Source organism: Schistocerca nitens, chromosome 11 (assembly GCF_023898315.1).
Source record: "Schistocerca nitens isolate TAMUIC-IGC-003100 chromosome 11, iqSchNite1.1, whole genome shotgun sequence".
Lineage (NCBI taxonomy): Eukaryota > Metazoa > Arthropoda > Insecta > Orthoptera > Acrididae > Schistocerca > Schistocerca nitens.
Window position 1 is genome coordinate 20,111,014 of NC_064624.1, and position 25,415 is coordinate 20,136,428.

General features: G+C 38.3%; 1 protein-coding gene across 1 annotated transcript in view; it reads left to right on the plus strand.

The window, feature by feature from the left end:
• LOC126212983 (zinc finger protein 93-like) overlaps window positions 1-16,298 on the plus strand; it is a 115,533-nt gene extending 99,235 nt beyond the window's left edge. The window contains exons 6-7 of the mRNA XM_049940524.1: window positions 11,914-13,475; window positions 13,809-16,298. Of these exons, the coding sequence (XP_049796481.1) occupies window positions 11,914-13,475; window positions 13,809-13,957 (1,711 nt within the window). The 3' untranslated portion in view covers window positions 13,958-16,298. The remainder of the gene's footprint in view (window positions 1-11,913; window positions 13,476-13,808) is intronic.
• Window positions 16,299-25,415: the final 9,117 nt, after the last annotated feature.

Genomic DNA, 25,415 nt, shown 5'->3' on the forward strand with positions numbered 1-25,415 from the left:
TGCAGTGTTCTGTAGCCATGAAGAGTTCACAAGAGTGAACACTGTAACATCGAAACTAACTAAAATAAACACAAAATTTATGCTCTTGAAAAAGCAGATAAAAATTCGTTTGACACATTCCGAAGAGGCAGTTTCCACTCCTCCAGATAAATCTTTCTAAACATAGTCCAGATGTTGTTTAAAGTAAAATAAGTAATAACTGAGAGATAAGTGTCAAATTAAGAGGTGGTGCTGACACGAAACAAGTCAGCCCTTTGGTGCAGAAGCAATGAAATTCACATGCCAAATTTAAAAGAATGCAAAAACCACAGATATGGTGAAGTTTCACAGAAGCTCAAAATTTATCTCGAATTTCAATAAGAGAGACTTTTAATAGTTTCCAGAACGACACTCCGTCTCGTAATCTGGATGAAAACCCAAAGAAATTCTGGTTGTATGTAAAGTATACAGCTGACATGGTGCATTAATACCTTCACTGCGTGATAACAATGGTAAAGTTACTGACGACAGTGCTACTAAAACGAGTTAGTGAAGGCGAATTTCCTAAATTCCTTCACAGGAAAAGCAAAGTAAGTATTCTAAAATTCTGATAAAGAATAACTGCCTACATGAGTAAGTGAGAAGTGGGTATCCTAAACATAGTGGAGCAGCTTAAAACGCTTAAGAAAAGCAATGCCTCTGGTCCAGATTGTACACCATTCAGATTCCTGTCAGAATATGCTGATACAATAGCTCTATACTTAGCAGTCATATACAACTCTTCAACTGCAGAAAGATAGGTACCCGAAGACAGGATATTTACACAAATTACACCAGAACCCAGAAAGGAAATGGGAGTAATCCGATGAAATGCCGACATATTCCACTAAAGTCGCTTTGGAATAGGTTTTTGGAAAATATTATCTGTGTGAACATTATGAATTACCTTGAAGACATCATTTATTGACAAACAGCCAACACATATTCGACAACCATAATTCTTGTGAAACATAACAAGCTCTGTATTCTCGCAAAGTAATGGCTGATTTGGACAAATGACATTACATGGATTCCATATTTTTTGGTTTACAGAAGGCTTTTGGCTCAATTCCTCACAAGTGACTTTCGATTACATTGTGTGCCCCTGGAGTAGCACCCTAGTTGTGTGCACTGATTCGTGATTTTGTACCAGAAAGGTCACAGTTCGTAATAACTGACAGAAAGCCATCGAAGTAATATCTGACGTTTCTCAAGTAAGTGTTATAGGCCCTCTCTTGTCTCTGACCTACATACACGATTTAGGAAACAATCTGAGCAGCTCTCTTCGATAATTTGCAGATTATACTGTCATTTACCTTATTGTAAAGTCATCAGATGATCAAAACGAATTGTGAAGTGATAAAGATATCGGTATGATGTGAAAAATAGCAATTGACTGTAAATAATGAAAGTTATGAAGTCAACCACATGAGTACTGAAAGGAATGTGCTAAATTTCGTTCACAAGATATATCATACAAACCTAAAAGCTGTGAACTCAACTAAATATATAGGAATTACACTCACGAATAAATAAAATCATAACATTCATGTAGATAATGCTCTGGAGAAAGCAAACCAAAGACTGATTCCCTGGCAGACCACTTGGAAAACGTAACAGGTCAACTAAAGAAACGGCTTGTCTGTGCTCTTGTGGAGTATTACAGTGTGGTAGGGCTCATCAAAGAAGTTCAGAAGAGGACAGCTCGTTTTGTATTATCGCGAAATAAAGTAGACAGTGCTATAGATATGCTACATGAACTGGGGTCGTGGTAAAAAACAAAGGCGTTTTTCACTACAGCAAGACTTTTTCATGAAATCTCAAACACGAATTTTGTCATCAGTGTGGTATTTTATTGGTGCCCATCTACGTAGGGAGAAATTATCATCATAGTAAAGTACGAAAAATCAGAGCTCACATGGAAAGATGTACATGTTCGTTTTCCCTGCACACAGTGAGAGTGGAATGGTAGAGAAGTAGATTAAAATGATAGTTCCATGACCCTCTGCCAGGCCATTAATTGTGAATTGCAGAGTACTAATGTAGATATAGATCAGCCATCATCGTCATCTTACATATGTCTATGCTCGTTGGCTTAGGACGTTTAGGTGGTGTGGCTAACTGTCTCAAAGCCAGTTGCTCTTCACATATTTACCAACTGTACCCTCATTTCATTTTCTGGAATACCACAGCAACAGCAGCAAGTTGCTTCAGTATCTTCATCACCACCACTCCCATTACAGCATGCCATGACCAAAAAGGGTATTAACTGTGTATAATACATAGTAGACGTATTCATCAGTTATTATCAAGATGCAAATGCTGCGAGGGAGTTGTACGTGGATATTTAAAGAAGAAAGTACCACCTACTACTGACACAATAGTAACGAAACATAAGAGTTGCAGGTACATCAGTACTTAAACGTTCGTTGTATGGACAGGCATTTTAAACAATTCATACATACGCAACACTTAATTCATGTTAGTTGTAGTAATGTGATATGACATGATGGGCTCAGAGATGTAAGGAGAACAGGGCAGTGTGTGCTTCCGTAAGTTGCTGGAGCAGTGGCCATGGGAGTGGTTGTGTTCATGGATGGATGCTAACGCTGATATCTGTGAAAAATGACATGCATCTCAACTGAGCGGAATTTTGACCCTGTGAATGCAGAGCAGAGGGCACTTGGAACAGGAGCTGCTACATGTACAATCAGCAGAAGCACATGGAGGAGGCAGGAAGGTCCTGTCATTGTTTTCCTTCCAACGTCCGCTCAAATATCCCCTTTTCATCCTGTGCACCTCAGGCCCTAGCTCCGTTACTGTCTTCTCTCTGTCCCCCTCCCTGTCCCCTGTCGCCTCTCTCTCTCTCTCTCTCTCTCTCTCTCTCTCTCTCTCTCTCTCTCTCTCTCTCTCTCTCTCTTCGTCCGTCCACATGAAAGCAGCAACCAAGCCCGCATCTGTATAATTCGTTGTAGATGCTATTTTAACAGGTCATACTCAGTATTGTAAACTTGATCGATGTCAATATTGGTTCCTGCTTTGTTAAGCCCGTGTGCAATGACCCTACATCATGTATCACTTGGCCAAGACATGCACTGGACTTGCAAAAACTTGTCACACGTAACTTGTGAAAGGCAACAAGATTGCTTCCCTGCATAAAGTTTGTGCTGCTCTACATCATAGAGCAACAAGTGGTGGTTGAGAGGGTTATGCCAGTTTTCACAGCCTTCATCTTCACTCCATTTTTTGAATGCCAACAAGCACTCTTTGGCCTATTTTGACTTAGTGGATATCTCTAAGCTCATACCTTCACCGCAGTGTCGTTTCCACCACGGGTGCCTTTCGAATAGCATTATAAGCAGTGAGTACCAGACAGACAAGGTCATATGGTAATGCTTTGCTTAATTCATGCTGCTATTGACATGGCTTTGCAGATTTTTTGACAGTCACTGTCAGTGTGCACACTGGACAGAAGCATATATTTGATAAGAGCTAGCAAGAGAATGGGATGAGATCTGCAGGGAACCTGATGCCAATTTCAAATTTAATGCAAAAATAATTTCCCTAAGGAATCAAACAAAACGTAATCGTAAGAAACAATCTAAAAAGCTGTGACTTAGTAAACAGATAAGAATATGTTTTATGCAGAAAATGGAAATTTATTTTACAGCCAGAAGGATAATTATCCAGAAAGAGCCAAGTATTAAAAAAAAACTTGCACTGTATTAAGAAAAGGTATTAAAAAGTTAAGAATTGTGTGCATTATGTCTCACATTCGCACCTCTGATAATAAAACAGTTTGGGATATTGCTAGAAAGGAAACAGGACAGTCGAAATCACAGGAAGACTGTATTTCTATCAAACTCAATGAAAAGTTTAACAAAAACCAGAAGTAAGAAGTAATTTCAATAATCATTTTGTAAATGGTGTAAAGAAAATAGGATCCAGGTGTTCATTAGGAAATAATAGGATGTACATGGAAGAAGCAGTATCTATGCAATTTGATAGAATTGAAATTCAACCCACCTCAACTGAAACTAGGAAAATAATAAATTCGCTCAAAGTAAAAGCTCGCATGGAACTGATAGCACTTCCAGCAGAGAACTGAAAGCCTGTTGTGAGTTGGACATGCACTAACGGTTTAATTCGTATTTAAGTGAAAGAATCCAGAAGGTAGAAATTAACAGTAACAGTAAAGTCAGCGGTCCTCTAACTGGGGAGGTATCAAGAACAATGTCCCACAGTGTTCGTTTTGTTCCCCAAATTTTTCTTAATATATGTTAATGACTTGGCACTCTACATTCATGAAGATGCAAAACTAGTTATTTTTCTAATGATGCAGTAATCACACCCAAACAATAATTAGCTGAGGAAATTGTGATTTATGTCATTCAGGAAATGAAGTGGTTGTCTGCAGATAATCTCACAACAAATTTTGAGAAAACAGTATATATTGTTCTGTGCAGTAAATGGCATAATACCGTTGATAAATATAGATGTGGAACAGAAATCTGTTGCTAAGCAGAATATTCGAAATTTGTGGGTGTGTGCATTGATGAAAAATTGACTGGAAGAAACGCATCAATGAGCTGATGAAACATTTCAGTTCAGCATCTTATGCTTTAAGGGTTATTGCAAATTTTGGTGACAAACATATCAGTAAATTAACTCATCATTAAGAGAAAAAGTATTCATTGTACAAAAGTGCATAATCAGAATAATAGGTGGAGAGCACCCAAGATCACCTTGCAGATACTTAGGGAATTGGAGGTATCAGGAGTACAATTACAATATGTACATTAACTTATGGAATTTGTTATTAATGATGAACCACAGTTCAAAGATAACAAAAAAATGGTTCAAATGGCTCTGAGCACTATGGGACTCAACTGCTGTGGTCATCAGTCCCCTAGAACATAGAACTACTTAAACCTAACTAATCTAAGGACATCACACACATCCATGCCCGAGGCAGGATTCGAACCTGCGACCGTAGCAGTCGCACGGTTCTGGACTGCGCACCTAGAACTGCGAGACCACTGCGGCCGGCTCAAAGATAACAGAAAAGTGCAGTGGGCTAAATCTGACTTTGGCACAGGAAGAGATGAATTGTGCTCCCACAAAATTGTTTGGTCGTTTACCAGGTAGCATTAAAAGTCTGACAGATAGCCAACTAGCATCTAAAAATAAATCAAAAGAATTTATGAATGATGGCATCGTCTACTCAGCAGATGAATTTGTAATACAAAATAGTGATTGTAAATAGAAAATATTCGTTGTGTAAAGAAACCTAAAGTTAAACTCACAAGCTCCACATGGCAAAATGTCATATTCATGATCTGGGGAACGAGTATTAATGTAATTTAATGTAGTGTAATGTAATGTAGTGTAATATCATATCATGAAACCAGGCAGGGACTGTACACTTAATTAGATATTTAGAGTAAAAGGTTCTAAAGTGTGTGTGTGTGTGTGTGTGTGTGTGTGTGTGTGTGTGTGTGTGTGTATACCCACACGGATGATGTACACTCTCCAGTATACAAACCTCACCAAATGCGGAAAGCTTCAATGGGTGGTCCCTTAATTTTTCTCTTTATCACAAATTGTTTCCATGATAGAATCAGAGTGTGAAGGATATCAGGGAGATACTGTGGGGAAAGGATGATGAACATTCACAGTGATTTCAACTTCCTATGAATTATGACAAAGGAAATAATAACCTCACTCTCAACTAGGGCAGAAAGCCACACCAACATTTGTAACTGAATTGCTCAGTCAAAACACAAATAGCAGTGATGGATATGGAGCACTTAGTCCAGTGCCCAGTCTGTCACTTAGCAAAGATACAAGGTGACAATTATTAAACTGCATGAAAAAATCGTAAATTAGTTACAAACTACAGCGTTTACACACTTTATTCCACATGTAAACTTTTCTACAGATATTCTGATTTAGATTGACATGTTTGATATACCTGCCAACATTGGCGATGCTGTGGTACAGCCAGAGTGCATAATTCTGCAATACCCACTGAAGTGTCGGAACATCAATGTCGTTGATGACCCCCTCAATGTCGGTTTTCAGCTCAGTAATGGTTTTGGGGTTACTGCTGTACACCGTGTCTTTAATATTGTATTGTACGTTAACTGGGGACCTAGGAAAGACAGAGAGGCTCCATCCCCACTGCAGCTGCAGTGGGCCACAACCCCACAACAACTACGACAGTCCACCCCTCTGCCACCCCACACCGAACCCAGGGTTATTGTGGTGTTCGACCCCTGGTGGACCCCCAGGGAACGTCTCGCACCAGATGAGTGTAGCCCCTAGGTTTTCGTGGTAGAGTAATGGTGGTGTGCGCATACGTTGAGAGCTTGTTTGCACAGCAATCGCCGACATAGTGTAACTGAGGCGGAATAAGGGGAACCAGCCGGGCTGGCGTTGTCTTTAATATAGCCACACAAAAAGGACTCGGATCTGCTCAGATCCGGATTAGGGATGTTTCAGAATTCCAGTAATTTATTATTTTATTTTTCAGTTAAATTTTTGTAATTCTGATTGCTAAGACCTGATACACTAATAAAAAAATTACATTATCCCGCTATTGCAGAGTAGTACTGCAGCAATAAAACAAAAACGAGGGAATATCACCAAAAGAAATATTTTGTTGGAAAGGAAATGAGCCATTCAAAACAACAAAACGAGTGCACACACAGGCATCTGCCGACATCGTTGTTAAAAATTCTGCATTATTTTCTAACAACAAACTGCTTTCAGTATGTTTCATTCTTGGGCTGATTTTGATTAGTGACGTCACAGCTGCTTACATTTCTAACAGAAGATGGTGAAATATCGCGAATGTAGGTTTCAGAAGTGTTCCTTTCAACGTAAATATAAGATGATGATGCGTGTCAGACTGTGTGATGAATTCCTTAGATCATGGAGCATTATATTCCCATTCAAGACTTAACGCTTAGGACCAGCAATGTTGAAAAATTTGGTCCCAAAATACCAGCAATTTATGCCATAATTTTAAATTTTGTTGGCACACTTGCATTTCATATATCTTGAAAGAATAATACAAACAAAAAATGACCAAGTTTCGAGTTTAGTGTCTCATAATTATTGTACTTCTTTCATTGATTACAGATCATGCATTAATGCTGGCAAAAAGTATAGTTGCCTTTTCAAAAACAAGACTGAAGTAAGTCCTTGAGCGATTTCACATGTAACAAGCTTTACTGTGGGAAAAGTCAGTGGTGTACAGAACATGTAAACAGCCATGTAACCCACGAAGTGTCCAGTGCACATCAGTGACATTCATAATCGTGCTTGTCAGAAATATAAAGCTGCTAAAATTGAAGCTGGTGCTCCTAGGGTCCTGCCTAACCACACCTCGAAAAAAACAGCAAAAACTTTTGAAAAGTCAATATTATATATCAACACTAAGGTTCTCTTGTAGTTGTACTGATGTATATTAAATTAAATCATTAACTTCTTCCGTTTGTGTGTTTGCACATCTTAACATTCATGTTGTCATTGGCTGACTACATCATTGCCTATGCTCTGAATATTTGTGTCATCTTTGGCGAGATCATGTGACGAGCAATGCTTGGCTGGCAAAAGCACGCCGCAGTCATGATTTCAGTGCTTTGGAAGCTAGCATAATGTAATTGTGTTTATACTTACGTGATACAAAAATATGTAGTGTACATGTTTCCGTGCATCAAAGATCTTTCAAAAATGCTTTGATTTTTGCTAGGTTGAGATTCATAAAGTGCCAGGAAGTTATGCATAGGTTTATAAATCCATAACCATTCAAGGGATTGATAAGGTTTACAGCTCCTAGGGAAATGATACCATCTTTTGACATGGAAGAATGTACTTCCATCCAGTAAAAAGTTTTTGAGCCTAGAAAGCGCGTTTCTAATTGGGAAATCTGGGAAATTTTTTCTTGCCAAAGTATACCCCCTAGTTAAGGTTTAAGCCTTCCATATGCAATGAAGTGGCTATTGACAAGAAACACTGTGCACTAGTGGTACGCTTGTTCTATCAGACCAGTGGCACTGCATTGGAGGAATATTATTGAAATAAATGTGTTGAAGAATACAATCAAGAAATTTGAAGAAATAGGTGAATTGAGTGGTGCAGCAGACACCCATAGTGGTTGCTCAAGTTGCTTTTAGTACAACCGACCATGCAGCAGATGGCTCAAATTCTGCAGTGAGTGCTAGAGTACTCACACTCACTCTCTGCCTCTGCCTCTGCCTCATCCCAATCAACAGTTCAAAACATTTTGTGGCACATTTTACACTAGTATCTCTGTAAGGCTCAGAATGTGTTGCTAAAGAAAGCCCATGACTAAAGAAACCCATGATAGGATACAACGCTGTGACCTTGCTTTCATTTTTGGCATGCATGGAAATGAGTGACCTTTTGCTGGGGAATATTCTGTGGGTGGGCAAGGCATATTTTACTCTGCATAGGGCTGTGAATACACAGAACTGTCACATATGGGGTTGTCCTCCCAAATCTTGTGCAGGAACATCCACTCCACTCAGCTTACGTGACAGTGTGGTGTGATTTCACAAGTCACATCTGAACCTTATAAAGACCTTGTTATGCGACGAGATTCCATCATTTCAAGAACATAATAGTGTCTGTGACATTATTTTGATGTGAGATGAGGTGGCGTGATATGTCAGTTGAGTGAACAATTGGTTTCATGAAACCTTCGGTATCATCCACGTTATATCTATGTAGTTTAAAGATATGTGGCCTTCGAGATCCCCTGACCTAAACTGATGCGACATGTGGATGTTGGGATATGTGAAAGATTTTTTGGGGATGTATCCAGATACTCCTGATGAGAAGGATATCATATGATGACAATCAACCTTATTAAACTGGATATGCTGTAGGCAACTGCTAACCATGTCGTCATGGATCAGCATGTTGTAGATTCAGTAGACCATTTTGAACATGTAACTTCTGATCATATCCTAATAAACATATCAGAACCACCATTATCATTGGTCTGATCGTTTCTCCTCTTTTTTTTTTCCTGCACTGATACCTCATTCTCACTGCTTACAGCGCCATATTTTCACCTGGTGGCGGAAATTGAAAAATTATTTTTCAGTGTACTTGGTGAGGACACCAGTTAATGAACACCTATACAATGTTACAGCATCCTGCAAAGTATAGAGCCCACACTGCAGCACCCAGAACACTGTCAGTTTAATTATAATCACTTGAAACGCCCCAGATCGACTTCTTGTCATGAAAACAGGGTGCTGTTCAAACAATTTTGTCCTCAGGAGAGTCATAATAAAGTTGCTATGATGTCTTGCAGAGATACCACACTCGTTCTATGATTGCTACTCAGCAGGGGTTTTTATCAACAGTGTGTGTTTATTGTTATTACAATGTAATAACTATGGTGACTGCTGCCAGTGTTTTTTACAATATGCAGTGTGTGCCACGTCTCTCTAACCATTCAAACCAGCCTGAACAGACTTATTATTCTCAATGAGTTCTGTCCATAGTCATGGTCTAGTAGCTGGCATTGCTGCTTCTAGATCATGGGTTCCCAGGATTGATTCCTGGCCGCGTTGGGGACTTTCTCTGCCCAGTGACTGGGTATTTGCATTGTCCTCATCATTTCTTCATCATCATCATCATCATCTGTGACAGTGGCTACCTTTGACTGTGTAAAAAAATAGAATGTGTAAAAAGTAGGACTTCGTACATGTGCTGAAGACCGTGCAGTTGAGTGCCCCACAAACCAAACATCATTATCCATGAGTTCTGAGACTAAAAGAACCGTACTTCAACTATATTGATTATTGAGGGGGTTGGTAGTCTTCGGGAATGGTGACCCCATTGTAATACTAGCTTATATATATGCAGTGGGACTTCGCAACCAGCTTCAGCCGAAAGACCAAGTAAAGGTGGCGAGATGTCCTATTAATCCCCTGACCTTACTAGTTGTTGGATGGAGGGGTACCAGAGTAGATAGATACATTGTAAGAAAGGGTTTTTGTTCATAATGACAGCTCTTTGGTTTGAGAATCGAGACAACAAAGGAATAAAGTAGAGGTAACATCTGCAGTGCCAACGTTTATAACATATGTGGTCTAAACCATTAGCGGTGTTATTGTCCAGGGTGTAGTATGTGTGTCAATAAAATATATTTGCACTTCCATTGACACTGCATGAATAGTGTATGAATGTACCTGCAACAAAAATTGTTGTGCAGTAAAGATTAAGGATTTGACACAAGTACCCAGTACCTACACAATGCTTACATGGAGGTCTCTAAAACAATTGATAAATAACTAACATCAAAATTTATTTATTGTTGAACTTTTCCACAAATTCTATTCATTATTCTGGTTTGTTTATGGTTGACTGGCATAGCATAAAATTTTAATTGTAAGTTTCATTTCTAGTACTTTGAGAAACAGAAGGTATTTGTTTGAAACTTTACTTGCATATTTTTTCCGATTTCTTTCTTAATTATTAATATACAGTTACTTCACTTTCCTATGTTGTATCTAATTGAGTTAAAAAGAAATAACAAGATTTAGTGATTCAGTTGTCAACTTCTAGAATCTGACACACACCATGATCTCAGTTACGTCCAAAAATCGTGTGATCCCAATTACAAGTTTATAAACACTCGAAATTTACCAGACCCATGCCAAACAAAACTATATACCCAACACATTGCAAAAAAGTGAAAAGTTACAGTCAGAACAAAAGATAACACTGGAGCAGGCATGCTTTCAGTATCTGTAATCTTCTATTTCCAACATGTTCCACCAGAAAGACATCACAATTTTGATCTGTGGGAAAGGGTTTAACTGCAGGTGGAATAATGGGACCCAGATAGTACAGGGGTAGCTCATGCATCAGCTGTTATCACTGCCACTCAGTATGAAGTGTCAGCCTGCAGTGTTTAATGGGTGATGATGTGGCCATTAATATGTGTGTCCTTCAGTAAATGGTGTTCTGCAATGCCAGATGACCAGATGTTGGGAAGATGTAGAACTTTTAAAAAAGGCTCACTGCAAATGTACTGGAAAATTTACAACCATTTCCATCCTTTCAGACAGTATTTCCGTTTATTCAAGGCTTCATATAAGTTGCAGTGCCAAAAATGCAGTCTTAGATTGAAACCATCTGCAAGTGTACATTCATTCATCAGTTTGCAATTTTTCCCCCTTGATTCCTGTGACAATGTTCTTGTTCATGAACAGTCATTATCCACCTAATTAACATCCATACTAGATACCTAATCAAAATATTGAAGCTTGCACTAGTTCTTGAATCACTGGGAATCAAACAAAAAAAATCTGTTTACTAGGTGAAATAAATATATCATTGCCAGAGGTGAAAGTGTCTGCAAAACAAAGAAAAGGCACTTAACGAGCTAAGATAATGGAAGAGGAACATTTAAAAATTATTTCTCTGATTTAAATCTTAAATGCCTTGAACTTAAGTATTTTGAATTATAACATTTAAGTGATACATCTTTTGATAAATTTAATAAATTTGTGTAGACTATCAACTTGTAGCAATGTATTTTAAAAAGATTGTAACACATGCAATTATTTTAATTCTGATCTAAAAATTTCAAATCAAATTGACAGTGTCTCAAATTATTCATTATTGAATTTCCTCTGGTTATTTTCGTTTTAAACCATTTTTACCTCATCAGTTCTTTCCTTCTGGTGGAATATTATAATTTTAAATCGCTAACAGTAAATATATAATTTCTTATGCACTTTTATGACTTGTGCCCTATAGTACTGGATTTATGGACATTCAAATATTGTTTCTTTGTTATATATATATATATCAACATGTAACATTCTGCTCCTCACTCTTCAGATTGACTCAGAGTACTGGTGGGAGGTGTGGCATATGTGAAGAAACGTGTCACCATCAACTGGTCCAGGATGAATTTGTGATAGATATGGAGAAGTCAACACACGAGTTTGGTACGCATACAGGAGATGTGACTGTTGATAAAGAATGCTCAGTTGCTACCCAATATGACTGTAGTGCGAGGGAAAAGGAATTACATGTATATAGCTGTAATTTCTGCCAACAAGGCTTTCCTTCAAAATACAGACTCATAAAGCATGTGTTTATGCACATCGATGGCATGAAACCACCTTTGTATGTTTGTAAGTGGTGTTGTGAGATTTTTGACAGTAAATTTAGTTTGAAAAAACATCTGAGAATGAGTGAGAAATATCACGTCTTAACTGCTGGCATCCATGAAAAATATGGCTATAGTGATGAGCATCAAAGCAGTATCCTTTTGGATAGTTGGTCAGAAGTTTCTGTTACAGAACACAATGTGTGGTCTTCATACAAGGAAACTTGGAAACCTTCAAAGAAGTCCTCTAATGACATGTGTAACACACCTATGGGAAATGATGCTGACAAAATAAGTGACTATGGAACTTTGTCTACAGCTGTTAATGTCAGGGCCCAGGGTGATCTACTTACTGCAAACAGCACGGACAAATGTGGTATTTGTGGCAAATTGTGTGGTAGGTCAGGTCATCCCAAGAGAGAGAAATTACTTGACACTGGAAAGAAACCCCACAAATGTGAGATTCGTGGGGAATCGTTTTCTCAGTCAGGTCATCTCAAGACAGAGGAATTAATTCGCACTGGAAAGAAACCTCACAAGTGTAAGATTTGTGGGAGATGTTTTGCTAGGTCGAACAAACTAAAGAGACATGAATTAATTCACACTGGAAACAAACCTCACAAATGTGTGATTTGTGACAAATCGTTTGCCCAGTCAGGGAGTCTCAAGACTCACAACTTAATTCACACTGGAAAGAAACCTCACAAATGTGAGATTTGTGGGAACTCTTTTACTAGGGCAGGTTATCTCGAGACTCACATTTTAATTCACACTGGGAAGAAACCTCACAAATGTAAGAGTTGTGGGAGATGTTTTGCTAGGTCCAGCAGTCTCAAGAGACATGAATTAATTCACACTGGAAACATACCTCACAAATGTGTGATTTGTGGCAAATCGTTTGCCCATTCAGATAGTCTCAAGATTCACAAATTAATTCACACTGGAAAGAAACCTTATAAATGTGAGATTTGTGGGAAATCTTTTCGTACGTCAGATAGTCTCAAGAGACACGAATTAGTTCACACTGGAAAGAAGCCTCACAAATGTGAGACTTGTGGCAAATCTTTTGCTAGGTCAGGCTATCTCAAGAAACACTTATTAAGTCACACTGGAAAGAAACCTCGCAAATGTGTGATTTGTGACAAATCGTTTGCCCAGTCAGGGAGTCTCAAGGCTCACAAATTAATTCACACTGGAAACAAACCTCACAAATGTGAGATTTGTGGGATATGTTTTGCTTTGTCAAGTTATCTCAAGAAACATGTATTAATTCACACTGGGAAGAAACCTTACAAATGTAATATTTGTGGGAAATCCTTTGCTTTGTTGAATGCTCTCAAGAGGCACACATTAATTCACACAGGAAAGAAATCCCATGAATGCGATATTTGTGGGAAGTCTTTTAGGGCAGGTTATCTCAAGACTCACATTTTAATTCACACTGGGAAGAAACCTCACAAATGTAAGAGTTGTGGGAGATGTTTTGCTAGGTCCAGCAATCTCAAGAGACACGAATTAATTCACACTGGAAACAAACCTCACTAATGTGAGATTTGTGGGAGATGTTTTGCTTTGTCAAGTTATCTCAAGAAATATGTATTAATTAACACTGGGAAGAAACCTTACAAATGTAATATTTGTGGGAAATCCTTTGCTTTGTTGAATGCTCTCAAGAGGCACACATTAATTCACACTGGAAAGAAATCCCACGAATGCGATATTTGTGGGAAGTCTTTTGCTAGGGCAGGCAATCTCAAGGCCCAACATTAATTCACATTGGAGAGTAACCTTACAAATATCAAATCTGTGGGAAATCTTTTGCTGTATCCAGCATTCTCAAAACACATGCATTAATTCACATTAGAAAGTAACCTCACAGATGTGAGATTAGTGGGAAATCATTTGCTATGTCAGGCGATCTCAAGACACATGCATTAGAACACATTGGAAGGTGACTTCACAAATGTTATGTCTCTGACAAAAGTTTCACTAAATTGGGTACTCTCAAGACACATGCATTAATTCACATCAGAAAGAAACTACAAGTAAGTGTTGGTTTACACAAATAGGTTTTCCTGGTTTGTGCCCTCAAGGCCTATAAAGTAATGGATGTAACAGGGGACAATAAATTGCATTTCCTGTGAAATAATATTAAAATGTGGTAGAATTGTGGAAAAAAATGTGCAATGATGTGTACTATAGAGTGGTATAAGATAATGTGACAATATAAAAATCCATATCTACAGATTGTGATGTCAAGAACTTGTATTACTAAATACTCCATAAACATGAATCAAATCTGTTTTTGTCATTAACACTGCTGCTCTTTCCTATCGATCTTGAGACAAGAAGATTGTGAATTGTGATAAATCCTTACCTTCGTCAGTAATCATAAGTACAATGCAATATTCAGTATAAGGCCAAGGAAATGTGATGACTTGCTGCTTAATATTCCAGACATAGTCATTATGTAGTACTCGTAACTGCACTTTAGAAACAATGTTATCAAAAATATATCCATGGCACTTCCTGCACAAAGACTAGTAAACTCAACACTGGAGAAACGTGACTATGGCATTATTTAACTAATGTATGTTTTCTCAAGAGATCTGCTGTGTGTGTCATTAATAGTGTGTACATGTATGTTCTGTTCATATTAACCCTGCATTTGTAAACGTAACAACAAATATAACAATCTACTTAATAGCATGTTTGTCCACTTTTGGAATACATGAACAATTCTACATGATATGGACTTGACATGTCATTTTCATATTTCTGGATGTATGTCGCACTAGTTGTACTGCACACATTCAGATCAGCTAAATGGTGTGGTTGAGACATAACTGTTAGTTACCATGCTACTGAGACCACTGGGTAGTCGTTCTTTACATGTGACATGGACAGTTACCTGCTGAAAGCTGCCTTCACTGTGGCAGAGCACATCAGGCATGAAGGAATCTATGTAGTTGCAATAAAGGTGACATAGTCTGCAACTGTATGATGCCTTCACTTATTACCAGATGTCCCAAAGGAGCCAAAGTGACTTGCCCCATAGCATAACAGGCCCTCGATCTGGTGCCATTCACCTACATGACTGCATATCTGGATGTGGCATCTCACCTGGTGTAACAAGAAATGTCACTCGTCCTGACAGTTGGCAGTTGTCATTAGCATTGACCTTCATTCCAGCATCAATGATCCCTTGCGCAATGCAGTTGCAATTGAAAAATTTGGTGGGTTAGTATGGAAATATACAGAGACCATATGTTGTGGAGCCCTATGTTCAAAAATGTACACTGAATTGTGTGTTTTAAAATGTGTATGGCCTCTCGAGCATTATTTTCTGTCATCAGATATGTCTCATATTGCCACGTTTCCAGCTTTACAGAGCAGACAAGCCTCTGATCTCCAAGATCTGTAATGAGGTATAGATGTGTTACATCTTTTCATAAGGTTATGGATTTATCACCTTTCAACCACTTTCTTTGGATGTTCACAACAGTAGCATAGGTCCAGCCAACCAGCTTCACCACTTTTGAGGTGCTAGTTCCCAACTGCAATACCACTGTAGCCTGTCCTTTGCTAAAGTCACTTACATCATTGGATTTACATGTTCACAACCTATCTAATTGGTAGAACAATTCCTTCTTAATCTCTGATCTGCTATACATGTAATCTGCTTACTGCATCATTAGTGTACAACATGGCATTCATTCTCCTCACAGGCAGTGTTCATGATATTTTTGCTCATCAATGGATCTTCATGTAAATGGGTCAGATGGGAAAATGTGTAATCTAACAAAATCATTGTGCTTGGTTACCATTTACACCAGTGCACAATAGCTATATTTTTTTTGTGAAATGTTTTTTTTTCACAAAGCTCTGTACATAATTCAGAGATATTGTAGATAAGTGTTATGCACCAAAGCTCTTAATTCTTTGTTAAGCATTTAATACTGTGTAAGGTACATGCAAGATCAACACTTTGGAGAGCTGAGAATGTGAGTACTAAATATGTCTAGTGTTATATTCAAAGATGTTTCCATTCTGGATATTTTTCTTAATTTGTGTAAATAAACATGACGTTTTGGGAAATGTGTACTTATGCTTCATTTTTAATTTTAGAACGATTGTTTTTATTTTTGATTCCCTATTTGTTATTTGTGAAAGTGGTTTAGTACATGTTCCATCATATGTGTAACAACTGGGGTTGGTTATAATTAAGTGATTGGCACTGTTCTGTTTTACTACACTTTGTAGAGATGTGATTACATTTATTCCATCTTTCTCATGATAGGACATCCAGATGCATTTTTATTAAATATTTTTGTTAATATTTTATTTTTATTATTTATTTTTAAATATTTTACTAAATATTTTCCAATAAAAGGAAAGAAAAACCAGGCTTCGGGACAATAGCCTTATATTCAGATGAATCTGAAAATATACTACCAAGTGTGGCGACTTTACATATTATGAATCTCTAAGAAAAACAGTAAAATTTGTAGTAACATGTTAAAAAGGGTTCACAATGTTGACTGAATATCTAAGGGTGTCAGCTAAAGATGGGTTATGTAGCGTTTCTCTAGTACAAGAGATGTAAGCAGAATATAAACATATTCAGTGGTTGTGTGGAAAACTACCCAAAGAACTGAGTCTACATAAACACAGTACATACCCATAAATTAAAGAGTGTAACTGCACCTATTTAAATAATTACCTAAGCTAATCACTACAGAATAAATTATTGTACAAGAATTGTCAAGGAAAAGTCAATTGTAGGATGTGGCTCCAGGAACACATGGCAATCAAGCATACTGTTTAAAAAAACAACGGAGAGTGCTTTAAAACTTCTGACTGGTGCTTACATCAGAACTCTACCTGTAAGGTCACTAACAACTGAGGGCATAGTGCTGGAGAATAGGGTGGAAGGGCACATCTGATCAGACTGAAAGCTGGTTGCAAGAGAGCCAAATTGAACCTCGCTATGCTCTTTGACCCTGTGTGACCATTAACAGCTGTCTGATTGGTTGCTGGATGGGTTTCTAGAATTTTTCCTCACTAGCAATGCTTCCTGGAAGTGTAACCCATCAGCATCCTCACTGTCAGAATGGTATGAATGTGAGCAAGGCATATACAGTGGTAACTGGTACAGAACCAGCCCCTGCCTAGTCACAGCTCTGCAGTGAAACATATTCCATGAAGTTTTTCCCACTCAGTCTGTCAGTCTACCACACACATTTCACTCTCACTCCGTAGCAGCAGGCTAATTATTTCAAAACTACAAAAGTAGTAGTTTAATGTTTGAAAATGATCCTTTGGACGGGTGGCTCTTGCTAAGGGATGCAAGCTTCTAATATGGGAAACAAAGAATTTCCAAAATACAGTAAAAAAGTGGACAGAAATAGAAAACTCAAAAGTATTTAAGAAGTTACAGATAATAGTACAATAATTATGAGTTCGAATTGACTGATTTTGGTTATTGTAGAAATATATACAGCCAAGTGAGATGATGCACTGGTACAGTGGTGTTGTAGTGCAGAGGCAACAGATGTGCCAACCACGTTCTGAGCCAGCAGGGACAGCATGAGGGCTGTCAAGATGCATCAGCTGTGTAGTGGCTAGGCTGCTGCAATGGTGATTCCCGTGGACAGTGATATAGTATTGTGGTCAGGAATGACAGCATTGGGGCCACCATTTGTTGTTACCAGTTGTGAAGATCATGAAAGACTGTAACACAGCATCGAAGGGGTGCAGCAGCAAAGGCGGGCTGGGTATTTCAATACAAAAGGAGGTTTAGCTAAATAATTTTGATAAGATTCATAACTTTTCTATAATCTCTGCAGTTTGTAGTATAAAAGTTAAAATTACAAAGTTATTGAAGGATACATTACAAACTGATTATATATCCATAATAAGCTAATCTCATTAAGACAACTGTAGCACTATCATTGTTTTATTAAATCTTATTTCATGTACTCAATTGATACTGATTGTTAAATCCTACCTCATTGGTTTGGTCCTTAACTGAGTGGAATGTAACTCTCCCATGTTACAGAATAAGAAAAATGACAAAATTATGCAATGGAAACAAACTAATACATATTAGCATCCCTTCTCCTAATGCTTAGTCGTAAACGAGAGTTGTGACTGAATTGTGCCAGGATCCAAAATCCACTTAAGTATAAAATTACCCAACAGCTGCTGCCTGTGCACCACTGGTTTTGGTGATCTGAATACTTCACAATATCCTTGATTACATATGATCCATATACCAATTATGAGGACAACTACAGTGACTGCAAGAGAGATGACACCAGGGCCATCACTGTATGTAGGTATTCCAGCTTACTCCACTCAGTGAAGTGTGCATTGCTGTGGTCAGTGGTAACTTGCAATTTTCCAAAGCTAGTATTCGTCAGTGGTTTGCAGAAAGCGAGTCTTTGATTTGTTTGGTAGTTTGGACAGGCTGTCAGTTAGGTGCCGTCACAAAAGGTGTTTCAGGCAAATTAGCAGAAAAAGTTTAAAGCTGTTGTGTTTGTAAGTTAAATGAGCAGATAAGCTAATGGTGGGTGTGATACATCATAGTAAGAACGTTAAATAAAAGTCTACTGTTAGAGAAACTCGATAAGTCAGAAGTGTAAATGTATGGTTACAGCAGAGAACTGCTGTTATAGTTGACTGTGCTACCAAATACGGTAATCTGTTCCCAATGGGCATAAATAAAGATTTGTGGATTGCAACAACTGTGCTAGAGCAACGGAATTATTTAGGACCCTCTAAAAGCAATGCAATTTCACAATTCATGACACTGGCTCAGAGTAATAAGTTAGGCCTCTTATAATAATTATTATAAATGCACAGTTGAAACTCGAACTACATGACAGTCTGATGAATAACACTTGCAAGCAAACAGGACGTCCATTTGCCAAACATGGCTACACAGGCGACAAGTAAAGAAAAGGTGATAACATTCAAATTTGCAACTGGTGCAAGTCATGGGCAGGGATATCTGCACATTTAACACATCTGTAGATCATGACAGTTGTACAATAGCATTAGTGCAATAATACAGCAAGGTTGATCCCTACGTGGAGTAGATCATTTGCATGTGTACTGATGCATGAAATGAATTATTAGTTATGGTTTACTGGAAGGTTTCAGCTGGCACTAAGTTAGGGCTGAGTCTCTCTTGCAGTCATGGCTGAATGGTAGTGAGCAGGGTTTGAACATTCAACGGTTGCTTGGGTGTTATACAACAAGATCTGTAAGGCTTTAGTTATTTCCAGAGTAGCAGTGAGTTTGCACAGTTCCCTGCGAATGGTTATGAAGTCACGCTGGAGCGCGTTTTTAAGTCCCTAATATTGCAGTATTAGCACAGTGACTATATTATGGGTTTGTCAGTTGGTAGCTGAAACGTTGTCTTCATTGTGAGTGAGCCATACATGCAAGCATACTAGGATTTCATGATACTGCGTAACAAAGAATGAAGCTCGCTGGGGAGCTTTGTCACAGCGATCAGTGTCAGTCTGATCAGGGATACCAAATTTGTTTTCAGCACAGCTGCACTTCCATTAAACCAAACTCGCATAGCATGGCGGAGTGGTACTGTGACTGGTTGTTCACAGGATGAACAGAGTCTATAATGTAGTGAAGGAGAATTAAATCAGTATGAAAAGACAGAGATGGTAGTACCCATTGTCTGGTCATTTCTGCTTGCATGCTGCAAAAGTTAGCACTCATGTGGAGGCAATTTCAACAGGGTACAAATGTTCGATGGCTTCACAGTCAAGATGATTGATCAGCAGTATTTATAGCTTGTTCACAGGTGCTAGTTGTCTTGAAATTTTGCACAAGTTTAAAAGTTCGGTATTCTTTCGAAAAAATAGTGATGATTTATGTTGAGTAGGGCTGAATGTTGAGAGGACTGAATTCACAGCCAGTTGCTTTTGGCATCCTTTTAGAAGGGACATAAGACGTTATAGCCTAGCATATTGCAGAATTTGGTCAACAGTTGGCTAATGTGTATGGTTTACTGTAGCTGTACTAATTATATACTTTGTTGTTAAATCGAATGTGAGTTTCCATCCTCACTTTTCTAAAAATCTAATGAGAATGAAACCACATTTTGGAAGTGTCCATTATGTAAACTGGCATGAATATGGAGATGTTAGATTTAGGACAAGGATGTCAAAATAGGAGCCAGTAGACCTACCCAGTAGTGATACCTCCCTTGGTGAGCTATGGGAAAGAGTAGAGGGCTAACCTGATAGGAAAATGGCCAAACCAGCTTCAATTGTCTGTAACGAAATTAAAGTTGCTGGTATTGGTTACAATTATAATTATAATGTATTAAAATATAACAGATGGTGTAATAAGGATGGGAGGTGAACTAGGTAGGGAATCATGATCAACTGTCCATGCACGTGATGTCTCAAGCAAACCAGCATGTTGTGCACCATGCAGGGTAGCCTATGTAATGGACTGAAAACAGGTGTTCACAGTAGTCAATTTTTGAAAAGGATTGTAGTCTTGTGACTGTTGAGGGACCTAACTGGTCCAAGCCAGTCCTAATTAAATTAGGTGATAATAAACAGATGGCAGAACATGACAGTATGAAGTGAGAAACAAATAAATTAACAGGAAAAGAGGTGACATCATGCACTACAATTACTGCAACTTACATTTAATCATAAAGGGAAGTAATAGGAAGGGCAGGAGCTTGTTGCTAGATGAATCAGTCGTTTTTCGTCATCTCATCAGCCTATCAAGGTGTAATGAACTTATGAGTAGTAGGAATCGAAGTGAGTGTGCTGCTGCCATACAAGATTAGTGTCATAAAGCCATAGAATTTTATTCTGGTGCTATAAAAATATGTCAAAGCTAAAGGTAGTAAAGGCATGTGAAATGGGCAGAAACGCCTATAGATACACGTGGTAAGTAAATGAGTTAAAAGAGGCAAAGCATTCATAGTTTTTCTCAGTGATGCAATGCTGGCAAGTAGTACATTATCTTTGTAGGTATGTAAGACACTGGGGTGTGTCCAACTGTATACGTGTTTATAGTGTACTACATGTGAATGCATAATGTGGTACGTATTAGTGGACATGAGTCACAAAAGTAACCAGTATCAGTAATGTATGCATATACAGAGTCACTGCTCTCATGCTTAGTGACAGATGGGCAAGCACAGAGCAGTTGAACAGATTGCTTGAAGCATTCTAAATCCTTCCATACTCGGAATGATGGTCATCAGATGTGTTTGCACTCATGTCATCAAAATAGCAGTGCCTAACTGGTAGGTAAAACACATCACTGGAGGGACAAATGCACAAAATTATGGTTTAGTGAGTATTTAATTAGAGTATGAGCATAACTGATAACATTGGTGGCGGCCACATTGGGAAAAGACATCATTATTCATATTTCTTCTTGAAGGAGTGAGCAAAGCTGAAATTGGTGTGGTGCCAGGAACTGCTTGATAAATGTGATTGTGTACTGCTGAATGATACATTTCATGCAGTGGAATATGTAGATAATCTCTGAGGTCCCCTTTTGCTCAATGACGACGAGTAATGTAGCACAAGTGTTCATAAGCATCAAATGGAGGCTCCAGTATTATTTTAAAAATATACTAAAGAGATAGATACTCAAGGGTAGATCAGTGTTAATACTGGAAACAATGTGGAACATTATTGCCTGTGTACACATAGTATTAAAAGCAGTGTCAGTGGTAGGTGAAACATGAGTCAAAATAACATGATAGTGTATGAATTAGAGATAGTTACCCGTTCAGGGAACACTTTGTTAGGGTCCAAGAGCGAATGTTGTGTTTCATAGGTGTTTGTGTTGTGTGTGAGTGGAGCCACTACAACCATAAGTGAGGTACCGTAGTTTTCAGTGTGCAAGTGGGGTACTCATGTTTTTGTGTGACAGCAAGATGAATGATGGTAGAAAGGACCATAGTACAAAGACAAATCATAAGTAAGTGGTGAGACCAGACCAGAGTCTGCGATGGCTAACCACACCGTGTTAGGACGCCCCTGGAGGAACCAGAAGGCCAAGCAACATCCTCCTGTCTCATTTGCATGGGGTAGATGTTGAAAGACACTAACTGCCTGTCTAGCGAGTCTCATTGGTTCCTTTCACACATAAATTGTTGAGCAGTTAATGATATGGAATAAACAGGAGGGCTGTACATCGAACAAGGCATATCACATTTCTCACACTATATCATTGTTTAATGGTCTTACATCCTTATGTTAAATGTATGTTGTTGTAAAGAAAGACAGTGTAAGAGAGAGCAGTGCTATTACTTTCAGACTATGATGCACATTGGAAGCAGTTCTAAACTTTCTGGAATCACCTTTGTCCAATTGAAACATACCACATGAATATCTTAAAAGAATGATCAAGGTTCCAGATAGTTCTCTTATGGAGTGGTAAGTCCATAATTAACAAGCCATACATCTAATTTGTGAAACACATGAATGGAGTGGTGATATTCCCATTGGTAAGATATATGAGCCAAGATGATGTGGATAAATAATAGGTAGGCTTATTGGGGGCCTAGATGAAGTACTTAGCTATATTCCTGTCACTGATAAAACACTTACCGTTTGGCAACTGATGTGCCAAATCATTCCTCTAGAAAATAACACTGGCTCCTTGGTTAACTAACCAATTGAGAGACAGCACATACAGTGCAATAAGTCTTTGGAGAATAGTTAAAGCAGACACTGCAACAAGGCAGCAGCGATAACTCATAGTATTAGCTGGAATAGTGAAATAGAACTGGAACTATCGTACTATGAGAGTCACACGGTCAAGATGTGCTCAGACTAGTCCCTTCTTAACGGAAGAAGAAGAACAGAACAGATAGAGGGACATGATAGTAGGGACAGGAGTAACAGGGAAGGGTTAAGAAACTAACTGCAATGATATGTGACTACAGAATTTCTCCAGCAGTACAGGGTGACTGTTCGTCACACATTAGCAATAGTGTAAGAAACCATGTCATTGAGAGGTTGTCCCTACTTCTCCTTTTTTACTGAGAATGAGAATCAGTGACTCTACATGCATTTTTAGCAGATAGCCAGGTTAAAAAAAGGCTAGCATAATCTTCATTATCACGTGCAACCACCATAGGATTGTCTAACAGCAAAATGGTACAACCATGGATCCATACATACCTTTATTCATATCTGTGGGGTTGTATCAAAATTATGTCCACTTGGATATTTACCATTTCTAATACAGGTAACTCCCATCAGGTCTTGTGGGAATAACTCGTTTTAATTATGCATACACATTTGAATACTGGTAGATGCAGTAAAAGCGCAACTACAATTAAGAAATAGTACTGTATTACTTGGCCAGAGTACACGCAGTGTAGTTCATGATACCAAAAGTGGATGGAAAGATAACATGCGTCACTGCAGTGCACGTAATAAGTAAGTTTTCCCAGAAGGATATTAAATCACAGTCACTGGCTTACCCACAAAAGGAAAAAATAAAATCATTGTTGTATAAGAACGATGCACACTGACGATCAGAGTATTTCAAATGAAATACTGTGTTAAAGCTTAAAGAAAGGTAATCTACCACATATTAGTACAACAAACGATCTCACTGTTTTTGTCAAGTCTCAGAGCACAGTGACTATAATGACGTCATTTCTATCACACATAAAATACAGTAAACAAAATACAGAAAAAAGTAACCAAAGCATAAAAAGAGGTACTCATGGAAATATTTAAAGTTAAATGCAAATGAACATTTATGAATGGCATGATTTCACAGTAACTGTCGCAGTGACAAGAACAGTTAATCCATCACTGTGTAATTACAACAATCAATGCATCTACCCTTCTTTGCAAAACCCTAAGTATTTCTTATTCATCAATACGACAGTGAAGGTGCTACTGTTGTTTGAAAATTGTTTGTCTCTTAACTTCATATAGAACTGGATGTAATTAAACATTACCTTTCACAAACCATTGCTAGGAACCTGCGTTTGACACCCTCTGTGTCTTTAGTGCGTTTCAAGTATCATTGTCTGGTAATGAAGTTAAGTTATTTGTGATACAGAAGCACTATATAATTCAACTTATCTATGCTTTCGTTCTCCTGACCTACTATTGATACCCTGTATTTATGTCATGCTGGATCTGTGTTCTCAACACGTAGCAGTGTCTTCTGACAATGGACTTACCTGTGATGATGTTCAGAATTTCACGTCTGAAGTCTATTGTAAAGTAGGTGGAGAAACGAGGAAAGTGTAGTTTTTAAAGGCGTAATACAGTTTCTATAATGGCATATGAGAAAACTCATAACCATAAATCGCTTGTTTCACCAGATCAGTCCACATGAGGTACGATACATTCCACCACAAATTACGAAGACCAGGATTTAGCCGGCCGGAGTGGTCGGGCGGTTCTAGGCGCTGCAGTGTGGAACCACGCGACCGCTACGGTCGCAGGTTCGAAACCTACCTCGGGCATGGATGTGTGTGATGTCCTTAGGTTAGTTAGGTTTAAGTAGTTCTAAGTTCTAGGGGACTGATGACCTCAGAAGTTAAGTCCCATAGTGCTCAGAGCCATTTGAACCATTTTATCCTTTACATACAAAGAATATAGATCATCTGACGTGCAAAGGTGCTGCCAAACAGTAACGTATGCTACACTATATGCATGCGTTTGCCTGACTACTAGTAAAATTTTGCAGTGTGTGTTATTCTTTGTTTACAAAAGGCTAACACAACCTCCAGATAATACTGTTTTATACATTTTAACTTCCCACCAGTGTGTACTACGAGTTTTTTTTCCCTTTATTGTGATTTCATTCCCCTGCCCCATATGGGCAGGGGAGGGCTGTCAGCAGCACAATCCGCCGCTCTTCAGCCGAGTGACACGACAACTAAAACAAGAATAAAATAATACATACATAAGGAGATAAAAAAGGGGAACATAAAACAGAGTAAGGGGAGAAAATGGAGGTAAAAATACACTGACACGTAGACGTTCATTGGGGACAATTAAAAAAGTCACCAGAAAGTTAAAAAAAAACACAGTTGGCGATTCTTAAAACACAGAAGACACTGGATGCGCATGCACAGGTTAAAAGTTGGCCACAGTATTAAAAACACTCCGAAACAACACACTTAAAATCCACGTGGAGCACACACGACGAAGAATAAAACTACCAGGCGGGACCTGCCGAGGGA